The following is an 18,427-nucleotide window of genomic DNA, read 5'->3' as shown; positions in this document are numbered from 1 at the left end:
AATGTCCCAGAAGGACACTGAGAGTTGGCCAGAAGAATGTCTGAAAACCAATGTAAGATTTTCTCTCCCTAACCATTTTCCCCACCAGAGGCTTAGACAGTAACCGCCACAGAGATTTGAAACTGTACACTCCCTCCCGGTGTAACCAATGCTCTTACTTTTCAGGGCCATCTGTCACATAGTGTCCTGCACACTGGTGCAAATGATCAGTGCATTAAGTTTCTGAAAGGCTGTGAAGGCCTGTGCACCCTCAGTTGTACCAGTGCAATGTGGTCACAGAACAGCTATCAGAGCCATTTTTCACCAGCTTACATGTAGGCACTGAACACTCTTAAGATGTTGGCAGGTCCTTGGGGGGCGGGGCAGGTGTAGGTTGGATCCTCACTGCTTTCTGGTCTAGCCCTGTTTTCACAGATACTGTGTGTGAGAGTATTTCCCAGTATACTTTAAAGTGAATGGTCATGAGATAGAAATGAGTCTTGAGCAGCGGGATTCTGAACCGTGTTGTTTATGAGGTGGTCTGTGGCTATCCAGGAATTCAGGATCACAGGCTGGGATAGAACCCAACAGACATCTCTCCATGAGAATTCCCTTTAAATGCAGCCACAGCTCAGCTTATGATCTACATTGGAGCAGGTTCGATAGTCATTCCAGTAGAGGGCAATAGTGCACTTGCACACGAGTCAGTGCATCATAAGGCCAAAGGGAATTTTGGTGGCTCTGTATCAGCAGCAGAGTCCTCTGAACCATACACAGTATTACAACACACTACTGGAAAATGGTTAGTCAGTGAGATAAGACTTACCTGGTTTAGTGCAGGTGACTTGCGGGAGAAGAGGAGGCAGGAGAGAGAAATTGCATACTGGGCACAGTTTGACGAATGCCCTTTCCCTCACCAACAGTCTCAGAAATTCTGTCAGAGCCCGGAGGATGACATCCTGATTTTCCCTACTTCCCGTTCCACCCCATCACCGCTCCCACCCTTCTAGCTGAGTAGGCCAAGAAAAGTGTCTTTTGGAACCCCAGTATGTTGCTCAGTAAGAGGGCATTGAGACAGGGCCGCTGCCGACTTTTTCTTCCCATGGGCCAATCTCACTGCTCCTGCAGACCTCCTGCAGGACAAGTGACTGGGACTAAGAGTCAAACACAGGTATTGGAGAGCACTAAAACGAGGCCTGCACAGGCCCTCCCTTCTTGTTTCATAAGCTAATGTTGTTGTGTGTTTGTTTTACAGGGTCAGTTTGGTTTCTCTGGTTTTCCTGGGCTGGATGGAGTGCAAGGAATGAAGGTAACTTCTCCAATGGGAACATTAAAGCGCTGCTTCTATTACAAAATTTGTCATTACTCCAGTCAAATCTCTCTTACTTCTGTATCATTGTGATGTTTTCTTTAATGTCAGTTTTCCATCTGCTTCATTGTCAGGGTAACTAAATTGGTGGTTATGGTTTTCTGGTGAACCCTCATATATTTTAAGTGAGTTGTCCTGATAATACTACGTTTTGTGTGTGATAGCTGTATGCTTCCTCGCTGGAGAGAAATGGGAGTACAGTCCCTTCTATATCCTTCCATCTACCCCAGTGAATCTTCGCTACGAAAGGAGTAGAGATACTGGTCTACTCTCAGAGCACTATTGCTGGAAGAGACAACAAAACAACATTTCATCAGCAGACACCATCAGGGCGCTAGTGATGAGATGCAGGGTGACATTACCAACTCTTGCTTATTTTAGTTGGGTGACGTCAGGTGTGGCTGGAGGCTGTCATGCCTCACAGAGCTCAAGTTACTGAACTTCAGGGCTGAAGGGCCTGTAGATAACGACGGTTATGGGTGCTTTAGACATGCATGTATTAATAACAACTCACCTGGGCTTTTACCAAGGGGTTGTACAGAACGGGGTGAGCAGAGATGAGGAACCTGATATCGGTCCATATGTTGGTTTGATAAATGATGTTTTGTGAACATGGTACAAGGATGCCAATGCTCTCTCCTGAGCTAGCAAAATGCAGGCAGGTAAGGGATAAAAGCACCTTTCCGTGGACAGCCGTTAGTTTCGTCATACAAGTGGTGTATAAGTCATGAATGCAGAGATCATTAGGAAGAACAGAAGAGCAAAGGGAATAATTCATTAAAAAAAGGAATGCTTATTACATCAAGGAACTACTATTAACTTCGCCACCAAGGCAGATCCCTGCATAGTAACAGGCACTCTTTCTTCCCTGCTTTCTGGTCTTTAAAGAACTTGAAAACAATATGAATCTGTTTAAATTTACAGGGTGAATTAGGTGAAATGGGTCCTCCAGGCCCTCTTATTTCTCTTGATGGAGAAGACGGACTGGTCTCAGGTAACTCTTTAGATTTTGTTTTGCAAAGTAATTTTAAATGCACCTATTTTAATCCACTCTATGTCCTTCTTATTTTTTATGTTAATACAAATTTGCTTATCAACTCACCAGCACTGTTCAGTGGGCCAAATTCATCCCTGTTGTAATTACATTGACTTAGTGGTATTACTACAGGGATAAATTTGGCCCAGTGTGTGCAGCTTCAGAGTTTGCTGTATATCTGCAACTCTCCCAATTAAATGCAATGCTATCTGAATACAGGCAGAGTGATATGTTTAGAGCATCAGTGACTGACTGTGTTAGCATCGTCCTGTATATCTGGAGCCCAGAAAAATATACACCACCCGTAGGCTTATTTCATTGTAGCAATGCTATTAAGAGAAAACTCCCCCTTTTCTCTCTTGCAAATAAATAAATTGAATGCCTCTTTGGTATTCTCACTCCTTCACTGTTGCTGGATATTACTGAGGAGAATAGTGTAGTAAATTCCAGGACTGAATAAGGCATGGGTGGAAACAACATCTGCAGCTCCATTGGTGAGGGCAGAAATTACACAGGCTAGCTTCTGCATATAGTGCTGTGGGGCATAAGATGATCACCAGTTGGGGCCAGGGAGAAATTTCTGCCTAGTGTTACTGCATTGGGTGAATAAGTACATTAAAAAGTGGTCTGCACCTTTTGCTAGCACAGAGCAACGGCCAATGTGGGAGACAGGGGAGCGGACTACATGGACTCTTTCTGCAGGGTCATTCTTGAGTTTTTCTACTTTTAATATTTTTGTCCAGTAGGTGTGCCAGGAGATCCCGGGACTCCAGGGACTCCAGGCCCTCGAGGAGATGAAGGAATTGCCGGTTTACCAGGCCTTCCTGGCACCCCAGGTCTCTCAGCTCTTGTTGGAGGTAAAGCATCTGCTAATATGAGTTCCAAGTAAGCTGTTAGCATGCTGTTTGTCCATGTTTGTAGCTGTCTTTGCTTGTGTATCGACACAATTAATTGAACAACTGTTGTTTCACTTATTAATGGAGGTGCTGAAATCCCCACTTCAGGATTGCAGCATGCGTAACTTCACTTCAGCAGCCTTGGCGATACACTCTGCCAAGCACAATAGCTAGAATATTGTAACCTGTATGAGGAATAGTATTTTATGTGAAAACAATTTAATTCAGAGATAGAGACAGAAAACCTGGGAGAACCAATATCTAGTTTTTCTCTCATTTGCCATGTAAGACACACAGGGTTTAATTCGATGCCCTGGGAAGTCATTGACATTGACTTAAGTGGGAGCAGGCTCAAGCCCATAGCAATTAGGGCATATCTCAGTGCATTTGTGAATATGCAACACAGCTGTGTTCGTGGCCTTTCTGTGTTTGTGAGTTCCCTGGCAAATGAGTTTGCTGGCAGTTTTGTTCACAGAAACGGAGAACTCTAAGTAAATATTAGAAAATCTGTTAAAAATGACTTTTGAGTGTAAGTACGCACCCTGGAAACCCGAAGCTAAGAGATGGATGAGCTAGTCGTGGTACAGAAACAATCTGGTGTGTCCGGTCAAAAGCAATCAATGTAACCTGAATGTCACACATTGAACCCTTGCCCTCAAACGATCTACAGATTGAGAATTATTTGTCAAATTATTTTGCTCACCGGACAATTTGCAAATAGGAAAAAAAGTCTATATTTCTCAAATTATCCACTATACATTATTCACTCAGTAACAGTAATATAGCTTTTATATTGTGCTTCACATTTTCAGAATATATCACTAGCTTGCTTAATTATTTATGCTCACTAACCAAAGTGACTTAACTAAGGCTCTGCACTAATGCAGTATTTTCGCTGGCCTAGGCAGCTGCCGTTTATAATAGTAAAAAAGTGTGACTCTCAAAGATGGCTATTGTTAATAGTCTTTTCTTTATGTGCAATGATAAGACTTCCTGCATGAACATAATATCAGCCCAATGTGCAATGCTAATCTTCATAAAATGAAAAATATCTGGATCCACATGCTGCTGGAGAGTTGGCTAACTACATAGTATATGCCTATGTTTTCTTTAGGACCACCAGGTCCCATGGGATTTCCAGGTATTCCAGGTACTACTGGTGAACCAGGAGACCAAGGGAGAGCAACAATTGGATTACCGGGCACTCCAGGCATAGATGGTTTACCGGGTATGCCAGGACCTCCAGGATTGCCTGGTCCATCACGTATGTAAATTTCTTAGACTTGCTTTTGTACAGGATTGAAATATAAACAAACAAAATAATCTTTTGGTGTGCTCTCTCTCTCTCTATGTATATTATTTACCATTGAAGAATATGCATCTGTCTATTAAGTACTTATATGGCCCCTCATGAGTGCTGTATGTGAGTGCCTTACAATCTGTAATGTATTTATCCTCATAACACCTTGAGAGGTAGGGAAGTGCTATTATGCCCATTTTACAGGTGAGGAACTGAGACAGAGAGGGACTAAGTAACTTGCCCGAGGTCATGCTGGAAGTCTGTGCCAGAGCAAGGAGTTGAATCTGGGATTCCCAAGTCCTAGGCTAGTGCCCTAATCACTGGCCCAAGAAACAGAAGAAGTGGGGTATCAAACCTGGGGCCTCATACATGCAAGGCATGTGCTCTAGCACTAAACTACATGCCTCAGTTACATGAAGAGCACATACTCTAGCATTGATCTACGTTCCCCATGTACAGTAAAATGCCAGCTCTATCTACTCAGTTTGGATTCTTTCATTGACGAATGCGCAATCATCAGACTAGCCAGGATGGGCAGGGTTGGTGTCCCTAGCCTCTGTTTGCCAGAAGCTGGGAATGGGCGACAGGGGTGGATCACTTGATGATTACCTGTTCTATTCATTCCCTCTGAAGCACCTGGCATTGGCCACTGTCAGAAGACAGGATATTGGGCTAGATGGACCTTTGGTCTGACCCAGCATGGCCATGCTTATGTTCTTATGAGAACAGCTCAGGTGAGTAAGTATTCTGGGTCAGGATTGTCAAATAGGACCCAAATATAAAGATGCATCTTTTAGATTTAAGGATGCTGGCCTTTTATCTGTACTTTATTGCTGCCCTGCTTGGTATAATAACATACATTCTGATTCATTTTGCTTAGAAAATGAGTGATAAATTAAAAGGATTTAATTCTGTATCAGCCTTGTATTCTAGAACACTGCCTCGTATGCTTGGTAAGGAATTTGGTGTTTTGTGCTGATGACCTGCCTTCCTCTTGATAAAGCTGAACTTTCAGGACATGAGGCTGACTTGAATAATCCAGCCAATGAACATGCGATGGATATTATGTTGTCCCTCAGTCTGTTGACATGGTATTGTCAGACAGTATTAAGTCAATGGGGAAGGCACAACCACTCCCTTATCAATAATTGACTCAGTCGAATAGGTAGAATTAGGCCCTTTCACTGCAGCTAAAAAGTTCATACCTTTTTGCAGCAGTTTTGTTTCATTTGTTTGAATGGAAGATTAGGAAGGTGTGTGCTGTACAGTACAGGCAGTATCTCAGAGCTAATGGGTCCTTTAAAATGGCTTTACTGGATCTCCTTAAAGCCAGGCCTGCCAATCACTTAATGTCAGACGCGGCTGTGTTTTGTTCTAAAACCAAGTTTATGTGGAAAGGATTTTAACTGTAATATTTTTGAATCAATGTAGGGAATACTCCTGCAGTGGTGGAGGGGAAGTAGGGGGGAGGGAGCAGATCGTTTTCATCTCTAACTTCAGTAAGCCAATTTGCCTTCCAGTCTTAGTTATTTTAAAATAAACTCCTGGTCCCAGCACACTGGCAAAGTAACTGGGAGAGAGGCTGGGGAGCTCTGCAAGGGACAGGCAGTTGGGGTGGGGTGGGGGTTACAGTCCTTCACACGCGCAGCAGAGCCATTGTACAAACACTAGGTAACCCTGATAGCTCCTGTTCCCATAGGCCTCAAGAGCGCAATGGCAGTGGAACTGCATAGTCACAGATCCATTGATTTGCCCCCATTTCAACCTCTCTCCCCTCCTCCTTAAAAACCCTGTGCATTGGGGTGCAGGGAGTCCCGGCAAAGTATGGCTTCCCAGGGCACGTAGGATACAGCCCCCTCTGTAGGGTCCCAGCATCCTGCCTCCTCGGTACAGTGAAACCTCAGGAGTTCTATAGCATCAGGTCCCAGTGTGGAAATGGAGGCTGAGGAAGGCAAGGTTTGACCTGAATAATTTTCACTTCTCTCTAGAACCTCTCAGTTTCACCTTGATTTGGTCTTGTGCCGGTTGTTTAGTTTTTGAAATAAGAAGCGTACCTGGCAGACCAAGAGAAAAGGAAAACCCCAGAGTATTAATACTCAGGGCTTCTTCTGCTGGTCTCTGTGGTACCCTACCAAGCCAAAGCAAACTTAACATGGACAACATTACAATACTGGGCCAAATTCTGTTCTTCATGGAATTGAAATTAGTGCAGTCGCATCCACTTATACCAGGACTCAGTATGGCTCCAGGCCATCTGCCCAAAGCAGCTGTTATTGTGGCTGGCTAATGGAGCTGAATGAAATTTAGACTTCCCGTGCCTTTGCTGATATCCTTTCCTCCTTGTGTTTCTATCTGAAGAAATCCTCAATGGAGAACCTGGGGAACCAGGAAGACCTGGACAACGGGGGACACCAGGAGTTTTGGGACTAAAGGGGACCAAAGGTGAAATTTACTACCTTGCTGCTTGCATCGTCATTGAAACCTGTGCAAAATGGTGTGAAATGCTACCTAGCCAGAATGGCTTTACACTCACTTTGCTCATTTTGTACTCACCGACGACATCAAGTGCAAAGAAGTGTGGGAAGGTTTAGGCAATGGAGATCCAATTATCTGTTTCCACAGTGCCAACAAAAACTCTCTTTCACTCTGTTTTCCAGGGGATCCAGGTGATTGTGCTTGTGATGGAGGAGCCACAAGAGCTGGACCAAAAGGTGCACCAGGCCCTCTGGGTCCACCAGGAAGTCCTGGTGAACCTGGATTTAAGGGTTCCAGTGGAGATCCAGGCACTGTGGGTGCACAAGGGCCGCGAGGGCCTCCAGTAAGTCAGGATAGGATTTCTTCAGTCTCCGACGGTTAAAGGAAAAAGTGTTGTTCTCATGCCATTGGCCAAAATTGTCTAAATTGAAACCTGAAGGATTTTTTTTTTAAATGATTGTTTCTGCTTGGTTGGGTAAGAAGGCAAAAAACAATTTGTAGAAATAAGATAAAAGCCCAGAAATGTCATCAATGCAAGGTGTTAGAGAGAGAAGGTCGTTGGTCAAAGCTCTCTATGTAAGCTCAAAAGCTTGTCTCTCTGCCCAACTGAAGATGGTCCAATAAAAGATTACCTCTCCCACCTTGTCTCTCTCTTATCCTGAGACTTGCTTGCCTACAACAATACCGCATGCAGCAATGCATGGTTGTGATTCTGAGAACTAGTTAGAGTGGAGACATTTAGTCACCATAAGTCTAAATAGCTCTAGTCAAGCGTGAAGTAATGAGTATTGGGTTATGGGCTCGTTCTGGGCCAGAGGTTGGTTTGGAAATGAGAAATGCATTTGGATGAAGAAAAGATAAATGGTGAGCCCTTTGCCTGTTGGTAGCAGTAACAGTAAATGTTCCTCTCTGATGTAATTCTTTCCTAGCTGCTGCTGTAATGCCATTTTTAAGTTGATCTTTTATTTTAAAAAAAGAAGAGTGAGATTTTCAAAGTGCTGAGCATAGGCCAGCTGTGAGGACTTTTGAAAATCCCACTCTACATGTTTCAGGCTAGTCGTGTCAGCTTCAGTGAGCTCTATGCATTTATTGTTAATTTATTATGTAAATATTTTATCGGTCATTAATTTTTTTCCTGCTCTTGATGATTTCTGTGGAGTGAAGGCCTTTCCATGCATGTTCATGTACCTGTTTTCTCTCTTTCTGCCTCCAGGCTTTACCTGGTCAACCAGGTTCTCCAGGCCTTAAGGGAGAAAAAGGGGATCCATCTTTTGCAAGAGGCAGAGGTCTCCGGGGGGATCTTGGTGCAAGAGGAGCCCGAGGGCCTTCTGGTATCCCAGGAACTCCTGGCAGAGATGGATTCCCAGGTTTACCAGGCCAGCCAGGTCCTCCGGTGAGTTTATACTTATGCAACAAAAAGAAGAATGCTTCAAAATTGTAATAAGAAGGAACAATGATAGTAAAATGGCTGAATTGTATGTCGTGATTAGGCCTGCTGTATGTGTCCAGAGATCTAAAGCTGTGCATAGTATTCATAAACTGACACTCTGTGGATAGACTCTATTTCATGTCATCCTAACAAGAAAGAAATGTCATAGTTTCATTGAGTTTAAGGCCAGCAGGGACCATTAGAGCATCTAGTCTGATCTCCTGTGTAAATTTTACTTGGCCCTATATTGAAGCCAGTGATTTTAGTTAGACTAAAATATTTCAGTCTTAAGGAAACTAAACTGTTGTTGTGTGCCACAGGCAGAGGACAAGAGAGACCCAAGTGCCGAGGCTCCTGCAATGGCAGGGAATTAATTAGATGGATAAATGATGGTGGCAAGCACTGCTTGTGTACGTATAAAGGAAAGTGCGATTCACAAACCCTAGGCTTGGTTTCCCACAGCAGCAGCAACCACATTGGCATGATGCCACAGCATCACTTGTGATCATCAGCATCGCACACGCTAACGATATTCCATCAAGCTGGTGGTGTTTTGAACAAGTCAAAGCAATTAGAATAAAGGGTCCTCACACACTTTTGACTCCGAGGGTGACAAATCTGGAGTGAGAGTAACCTGCTATAAGAATTCCAGTGCTCCATGTGGCCCAGGATTTGGGTAAACTGCCCCAAACTCCTAACAGCTCTTGGTTGCCTTTACGAGTTAACAGACAAAGATTTCTGTGCTCTCTTCTAAGGACTTGTCTTTGCTACAGTTTGCAATCCTCTTTTAACACATGGTAACTAATGTGACCTATCATAAACTGTAGCGTAGAGAAGCAACCGAAATGCATTTAATAATTTGAGACCTGCTTCTTTTCAATAAGCCACTTAGGCCTTGTCTACACTACAGACTGTAATAATGTTTTCACACATGTCAACTAACATGACGGTAAACTCTAGGGCACATGAGCTCTAAGTTGCCTTATTAAGTCAATTTCTTAGTCTTCACTATCTTTCAGGCACTGCTCCCATGGGAGAATGGGTAGAGCCAGAGGGTAAAGATTGCAAAGCAGGAGTCATATATGGGTTGGAATTTGAAATGCCCAGCTGGATGATTACTGTAATATTTACACTTACTTGCAGCTGAGGAGTGTTAAGCAGGACACTTTGTTAAGGAAAATTTATTCTTGCCCTTTGAACAGGAATTTCTCTCTCCTTCAAGATTAATAATAGTCCCTCAGCACATCTCTGATTACACAGTCATAAGATAAACTATAGGTAAAGTCTGAGAGAGGATTCTCAAGCTACAGGCACTACTTTAGTTTTAAGATTTGTTCTTTTTAAAAACAAAAGATACTATCTACCAAATTTTAAGAGTCGAATACTGAAACAGAAAAAGCTGACCATGAATGTTTTAAGTAGAAAGATACAGCAAACATGTATAATATTTATATTTTGGCAAATATAATGTATTATGCAGTGGTTTAAGTGGTAAGTAGAGTTTCCTGCATTTGAAAAGATTGTGAGCATTACATTTACAAGATTTCCATATACTTTATCAAACACATTTGAAACTTGCTGCTAAGAATTTAAGCTGGAGCCTTCTCCACTAGCATCACAGTGTCCAATAGAATCACAAAACCCAACAACATTTTGGTGCACTTGTCAAAACTGTGGCAATGTGCAGTTGTTCCAGGTGCTCTTGGTTCTCAGCTGTAACTGTCTTTGCTATGTGTAGGGTGATGGTGGACTAGGATTTCCAGGCGAAAAAGGCCTGCCAGGATTATCTGGCTCCAAGGGCCGGCGTGGGGAGAGTGGTCTTCCTGGCATTGGTTTCCCAGGTCCTAGCGGAGTTCGTGGCCCTGCAGGTGACCCAGGAATGGATGGCTTTCCAGGACAACCAGGTCTTCCAGGTCCTCCAGGTAGGCTTGTTAGGGACTACTCTCATTTTGAAAAGCTGCCATGCCCCTAAAAACCAGCCAACCAAAGAAATACTCCACTTCATAATGGGATCCTAGTATTTTCAAAGCAGTAAACTAGATGTATATTTTTAAATTATTTGTGGATAGTCTATAGGCAGGTCAGACCTGATCCTGCAGTCCTCACTCACCCACATAATCCTGCTGAAGTCAATGAGATTACTAACAGAAGTGTGGACTACTCATGCCAGTAAGAGGGGCAGGATGAGGCTACTGACAATAGCTAATTTTTGTAGGAGGAACAATTTTATAGCCAGTAGCAAACCTAAGGTGATTTTCTGCTAGGGATGTGGTTAAGATGAAAAGCTTTAGATAAAGAAAGGTGTAAATATTAGAGCTACATATAATAAAATATGTGCAAGACTCAGTGACTAGGAACTTTTCATGTTAACCAAACACCAGGATCATTTATGACTGATTTCACTGGGTCCTGCCTGTATTTAGCAGGTGGTACACTACTGATGAGTGTATTGCAAGTTCCACTCTGTGCCAATTTACAGAAGAATTGAGTTGCTATCGACCCTGGCTACAGAGCTCTTTAGCTCAATCTGAAGAAGTTGATGCTTTTAGTTCTGGAGGTTCCCCGGTTCAGTCCCTGCTGAGTCAGCCACAATAGCAGGCATGACCTATGCAGCTTGAGAACGGTTGCGGGGCAGATGTTGTATGAGTTTGATATAGTTGATATGACCATACAGAGCTAGGTACACTTAATGACAAGTGAAGAATCCAGTAAATCTGGGCTTTATATGTGAATGCAATCTGGGCTTTATTTGTGATATTTCAGATATGCTAGAGTCTGGAAAATAGTCTCACCATCGAACTATTGAACATAGGGAATATTTATGTCGAGATTTTAAAGCTGGTTTATTAAGGTGATTTTAACAAAAGCAATATCTTTCCTTTGCTGCTGCTGCTTTTTATTACGTTTTCCACCTTGTTTGTGTATATTTAACCTTCTGTATTTGTAATGCTTGCCCTATTAGTAATACAACTAAATATATTCATAGACATAATATTTTCCCCAAAACACTAGTCACTGCTAAAATGACATTGAACTGAATACAGTTCTTCTTCTGACTCCAAGTCTCAGGATGAAACCAGACATGTCTACAATGTGCACAATGAAAAATGTCTGTGAGCATGTTTGGCCTATTGATTAAAAAAAAAAAGATGCTTTCGATCGTGTGGGTTTTCTGACTTTGTTTAACCTGTGCTCCTTTGCTTGGCTGGTATAGGTGACTGCTGCTGCGGTGAGGAGGTTGGTAAAGGAATCTTAGACACAGAGGGAGGTGAGAGCTAGGCCTTAGTGGTTGCCAGCATAGCAATGGGAAGATTCCCCATTCTTCCCATCATTGCAGAGACCCACAGAATGGCATGTTACATAGCACCAGTGTTGCATTTGGTTGTTGTAATGGGCTGATTTATAATGGCCAACACTGGCATCCCATTTGAACTTTCTACATATGCCTTTTCCTGACTCGTGTCATGTGCTAAATGCTAAACGCTCTGCTAACCTATAGTATGTGTATATATAGCTTTGCTTATTAAAACATCTCTTACAAGGACTGCTAAATCCAGATTGCATCATAGGATAACTAGAGGGAATATGCTTCATGCACTGACATTCACAGCCTCATGTATATTGGGTATCAAATGGGATGCATCATAAGTCAACACATTATGTGAGTGTTACATCAAAGCCCCGCTAACAATGAATGGCTTTTTTTGTAGAAGAGCATCTATCATCAGAAAACGTAGAAGAGTGTGAATAAGTCATTAGCTGATTCAATTTACACCTCCACAGATATTTGTGTGAAAGCTGTGAGAAAACCATCTCTCCAATACTTGGAAATCATTGCATTTATTAAAAAACACTTTTGATGTATTAAGTTTCATCTAACATTAAAGAAATCTGCTTAGTCAGAAAAAATAATTGCTGTTTACACTGCACTTGTTGGAAGGTTTTATGATGAAGACCAGAGAACATTTTTAAAGAGAGACATTGACCTACTGAAATTAACTTGCCAAAGGCAACATCAAGGAATTTTGCCTAAGACCACACAAAATGCAGTTACAGTAGATCAGATGAAAATTCTCATTTAAAAAATAAATGCTGTATTAGGACCTGATCATGCAAACCTTCTTGCATGTGCTGAATTCCTACTCAAGTGAGTAGTCACATTGATTTTTCTTGAGTTGCCTTTAGCTGATATCTTTGACTAGGGGATAGAGTGTTAGAACAATACTTCTGCACAGTTAGTGAGCAGTATTATGAAATTGCTCAGAAATGCTATTGGATTACCCATTTTGTGCCATTGTTGCAATTCCCAGAAGCCTCTCACTATGTTTTCACAATAGACTTGTTCCCCTGGCATTCGGAGGCCATTGTCTGTATTGTGAGAACATAGGGTATTAAGTAACTGGCGAGCACTAAGCCTTGGTTACTTCATTGTGCTATCAGACCCCAGGAATATGTGAAAACCATTTCTTTAGCATATTACCATTGCCCTTCAGTTGCTCCATAAATACAATTCCCATTGTGCTACCAGTCTAGTGCTGGCTAATTACATAAAGCATTGAATACTGTCATTTTCTGGACGTTCACTTAAGCAGGCCCTTAAAAAACCATGTGTTTGAATATAAAAATGTTAATTAAACTGCCCTTTCTGAGCTAGTTGATGGATTGGACATCCCCTTTTTGAAAAATGGCATTCTACACAATGCTGTGATTATGGAGGGATTGTTGGAGACGGATTTTAATTTTTGGCTGCCTTATAAAACATTCAGTGTCAGGCTCGGGAATGCAGAATGCCAGGATCTGAGCAAAGAAATCACATCTTTAAATGTTGCTACCCTCTGAAGAGTTAAAGTAATCTCCTGTCTAAATGTACCTATAGGTAGGCAGCAAACTAAGCATTAACATTCTGCAACCTAAGAACTTGTTTCTTGCATCTCTCTACCTCTGAATATAAATTAGACTGGTGAATGTTTTATTTTATGTATCTATTACTTTTGATGCTCCTTGCTTTAAGTCTAAAATGCAGGATTTAAAGCTGAGCTGTAGTACTATCTAAAAAGAGCAGTGGTTGGTTTTAAGACAGCATCAGTATGCAAGTGTTATTGCAAAGTTTTTTATGTGTGTTATTCAGGGGGTTAGTCACCTATAAATTCATTCTGTTATCAACTAATGCCTCGCATCAAGGTAAAAGTAATGAATTTAAGCACTGACCTTTGGTCTTCCAGTATCAAAGCAGAACATCTGTTGTTTCTTCTAGTACTTGCACAGCAGCATCAAAACACAAGTACATTAGAGCCCCAGGAGGTTTTCTTCCCCACCACCTCCTTCTCCTCCCTCCCCCTTTCCCCCCTCCTGCACATTCAGCTTCAGATCTCATTAGCTGAGGTTAAGGGCTGCCAACAGTCCTGATTAACTAGAATTAGTGATTTAGGTCATTTCACTCCCCTCTCCCCCCCACCCACCCCCATCTTGTGATCACATGAATCAAAATCACAAAATCATAGAATATGGAGTTGAGGGGGAGGAACTAGAGGTGGGGTGGAAAAGGGTCACCCAGTCTGGTGGAACTCCTATGAGATAAGCTGCTCTCACAAGATTTTTCCAGTTTTACTGAAATCTCTTGAGAACAGCCCACAAGGTTTTGATGCCATTGATTGAACCCTAACCATAGCTCTGATTCAGCCTCAAAACTAAATGGAATCCATACGCCACCTTCTTGGCCCATCAATAGAAAAAAATCTCTTACGTAATTTAATCTTTCTTTTGGCCATTGCCTCATCCCCCATGGGTTCCCTATTCCTGTTGTTGATTAAAATCAGAAGTGAGCCATATTGATTAACTCTGGTGTAACTCTATTGTCTTCATTGGTTTGACACCAGGAATGATTTTGTCTCAGTGTCTTTTACTAATAAAACTCAGAAGCCACCTGAGAATTGCCATTATTTGAAAGACACCAGTGTCATTTACAAAATGAAGTCTTAGGTTCACAACCCCACTGTCAGTAAAAGGTCTAGATTTACTATGCCTCGTCCACTCATTACGTCTGGCGGTAGCAGAAATGCAGCCGAGAATTGGAGTGCCTTGCCTGGTGATGTAGCCCATGAGTTGGGCTGGGATATCAGGTTGGGAGTGGGGATTGGGTGGCAAGCTCTTGCAGAATTAGTTGTAAAAAAACAAGAAGCAGCTAATTCACAATCTCTGATTGGTTAATCGCTGAACCTGCAGAAAAAGTTGCACCAGATTTGAATGGGCCAGTATTAGTAATCAGTGTAGTAACTAGCTATTTAACCTTTTGTATAGAAAGACTCCAAAATGGGAGGGGCAGGAAAAAAATCCCCTTTCCCCACCCTCAGAAATATGGTCTTAACCTAACTCTAAGGATCAGTTCTGATGTGACATTAGTTCAGACAAAATATATTTTAAAATCCTTTAGGTTTTCGTTTTGAGGTTAATTTATTCTAGGAGTTTTTAGGCCACGCCTGTTCTAATAGTGTAGGCCCTAACCCTACAGTCCTTTTACTTAAGCAAATGCCTATTGAAGAAAGTGGGATCTTTTTCTTAATATAAAGGGACTGCAGGATTGGACCCCCTAGTTAGTTATGCCAGCACTCATGTGTTCTTAGCAGTACTGTATCAATGGAGTATCAAATTGGCAGAGTCTGACAAAGGTGAACATTGCAGACATAAGAGATTTTTCAAATAAATTTAATAGTCTGATGGTTCTAATAATGCCACCCAGACCTCATTCCACTGATAAGTTAGATACTTTTGTTTCTCATACAAAGGAAAAGGATGAACTGTACAACCACTGATTCCTATTTGCTCTTAGTACACTAACAACTAAGCTGTGTGGTTACTTTTCAGACTGATGGACTATAGAAGAATCAGCTGGAGAAAAAGCAGAATTAAATTAAAAAATACATGCATGCACACACAAAACTCTAGTGTAAACCTGTGGAATGACCCAGCAGAAAGCACAAACACAGGGACAGTCAAGAAGGGCCAAGATTTTAAAAAACGGGTGCCTAAATTTTGTCTCCTACATTGATTTTTGTCACTGAATAGATTACTTGAGTTTTCATAAGTTCTAGGCACCCACTAGTTCCCGCAACGTAAGCTGACTCAGTACCTAGACTGTACACTCCTTGGGGCAGGGACTGTCTTTTCCATCGGTGTTTTTACAGTGCTAAGCACAGGGCAGCCCTGATCTTTGACTGGGGCTCTGGAGCATTACCATAATACAAATAATAAATAGCAGTTCTTATGTACAGTTCTCATCACCATTTTACAGGTGGGGACGCAAACCGGTCACACAGTGAGTCACAGTCAGGGGTGGGATTAGACAATAAATTGAACTTGCAGTCTTGTGCTCTAGCCACTAGCCCAGACTTCCTCTCTTTAGTTTAGTGTCAGTAAACTTAGATTAACAACATTAGCCTTAACGTCCCACAAAGCAATAGATTTTGTTGAGGAAGAGTTACCCTGTGGCAGATGTGAATGTGCATTACATGTAGTGATTTGCAGTGCATAGGTTCACTCATCATTGCTCATAATTTAGTCTGGACATTCAATGTTCTCATTATAACCAGCTAACTACAGTTACAACATATTCCTTTTTCTAGGGATCACCTTGCCCTGTGTAGATTCTGGAGCATTTGGTGCACCTGGGCCTCCAGGAATACCAGGATTTCCAGGTATGGAGATTGACTTTTAAATACGCTATGTAATACACTGGCTTATTGTCTGTGTTGAGTCTCCCTCCAGCAAGGAGAGATCCTGCTGCTTAATTACAGCTAAATAATAGTTACTCCTGTAGCTCAAGTGGGTGGGGCTTAGGCTTGCTTCCTGGAGGTGCTGGGTTTGATTCCTATTGACAGTTGTTCTGTCTATATATGTGTGCAGCTCCTATTCATAACTCTGTGAAAGTCATTGTTAATGAGGGGTGTAGAGAACTTTTGCCCTGCCATGCAGCTCCCCAAAACAAAACACTTGTCCCTCTGTGTTTGTTCAGTTGATGAGATGATCACAGACTTGGGGCGACGTTGACTAGTTTAAATTAGTACAGTAGTTGGGCATTTTGTGGTTAGCTTTGCATGAAATATCTAATCCCACTTCACAATAATATGCTTGTGTCTCCCATCCTGAATTAATTTTTTTTAATTCTCAGGTCCCAAGGGCAGCCCGGGGTTTCCAGGCAGTCCAGGTCAACCTGGATTAAGTGGGTCAAAAGGACAACCAGGTATTCCAGGATCAATGGGATTTCCAGGAGCACCAGGTAAGAAAGGAGTTAGTTATGGAACTTTAGATTGTCTTTTTAATGTACAATACTGTATTTTATCAGGGGGGCTCTCAAACTCTTTACCCATCCTCTTCTATTCATGAGCATCCAGACCGCTCCGCATCCTAGTGATGATCATTGTTATTTTAGAGCCATTGCTATATGGAAAAATAATATTGGGGAAGTATTGAATGTGTTTTAGCTACCTTTAATATTTTAATTAGGAGAGATTAATAAGACTGGGGCTTTTCAGCTTGGAAAAGAGATGACTAAGGGGGGATATGATAGAGGTCTATAAGATCATGACTGGTGTGGAGAAAGTAAATAAGAAAGTGTTTTTTCACCTTCTCATAAAACAAGAGCTAGGGGTCACCAAATGAAATTAACAGGCAGCAGGTTTAAAACAAACAAAAGGAAGTATTTCTTCACACAATGGACAGTCAATCTGTGGAACTCTGCCAGAGGATGTTGTAAAGGCCAAGACCATAACAGGATTCAAAAAAGAACTAGATAAATTCATTGAGGATAGGTCCATCAATGGCTATTAGCCAGGATGGGCAGGGATGGTGTCCTTAATCTCTGTTTGCCAGAAGCTGGGAAAGGGTGATGGGGTGGATCACTTGATGATTACCTGTTCTGTTCATTCCCTCTGAAGCACCTGGCATTGGACACTGTCAGCAGACAGGATACTGGGCTAGATGGACCTTTGGTCTGACCCAGCATGGCCGTTCTTATGTTCTTAATGTGATGTAGCAGCTACGACTAAGGAGGAGAGCCAGCAACATGTGACCATTGAGCTCAAGTGTTTTGTGGGATACAGTTTGGGAACCACTGATTTTTAGTGTAAAATGGGTGTGGCATCTGCATGGCTATCCCAGTCACTTGGTGGTGTGGCAATGGGTATGGTAATCAACGTACAACATTTGAAATGCTTTTTAAGTTCTGTGATTTTTGTGATGTTTGCAGTCAAACATACAGAGTAATACACCATGCAGAACAGCAGAAAAGTCACAAAGGAGGATTTTTAAAGTGTTTTTTCCTTCTGTCTGTTTGTTCCTGAGGAGACCTGGCCTAAGTGAGGAAATCATTGCAGAGGCACTGCTGACCTAAGTTCCCTCTAAGCTGCACAGCTGCCTATTAAGCCCCAGGCAGGGGCTCAGGGCTGCAGCGGGGAAAGATGCGTCTCTCCCAGCATGGACCTGCCAAGGTAGAGAGAGGCACCTCTCCCTGCTGGCCCCAGCACGTAGCCCCCAGGCAGCCTGCACCCCAAATTCCTCATCCCCGGTCGCACCCCAGAGCCTGCACCCCCCCTTGCATCCCAATCCTCTGCCCCAGCCCTGAGCCCTCCTCCCACATTCCAAACCCCTCGGCCCCACCCCCAGCACATGAATTTCGTTATGTGCACCAATATGGAGGTGATGTGTGATACATCACCTCCATATTGGTGCACATAAAAAAATTCATTCCGCACATGGGTGGGAAAAATTAGAGGGAACACTGCTGCTGACATGAAAATCCTCAGTTGTTTTATCCTTACAGCAGTTTAGCAACACTCTCGATGGTGTCCTTTCACACCATGCTTTCCAGCCTTTGTTGTACCAGTGTGTTCTGGACTCCTGAATCATCTACCCCATCGTGCCAAAAGCTGTCCTTGGGAATGCAAGGGCT

The 18,427-nt window shown here is 42.4% G+C and overlaps 1 protein-coding gene across 1 annotated transcript in view; it reads left to right on the top strand.

Annotated features, from left to right (window-relative positions):
- LOC135883685 (collagen alpha-6(IV) chain-like) overlaps window positions 1-18,427 on the top strand; it is a 127,191-nt gene that overhangs the window by 86,893 nt on the left and 21,871 nt on the right. Inside the window, 9 exon segments of the mRNA XM_065410919.1 lie at window positions 1,235-1,288; window positions 2,273-2,342; window positions 3,131-3,241; window positions 4,395-4,544; window positions 7,238-7,398; window positions 8,269-8,448; window positions 10,223-10,406; window positions 16,104-16,175; window positions 16,649-16,767. Of these exon segments, the coding sequence (XP_065266991.1) occupies window positions 1,235-1,288; window positions 2,273-2,342; window positions 3,131-3,241; window positions 4,395-4,544; window positions 7,238-7,398; window positions 8,269-8,448; window positions 10,223-10,406; window positions 16,104-16,175; window positions 16,649-16,767 (1,101 nt within the window).

This window comes from Emys orbicularis, chromosome 9 (assembly GCF_028017835.1).
Source record: "Emys orbicularis isolate rEmyOrb1 chromosome 9, rEmyOrb1.hap1, whole genome shotgun sequence".
NCBI classification, from domain to species: domain Eukaryota; kingdom Metazoa; phylum Chordata; order Testudines; family Emydidae; genus Emys; species Emys orbicularis.
This window is presented reverse-complemented; position numbering and strand designations above follow the sequence as displayed.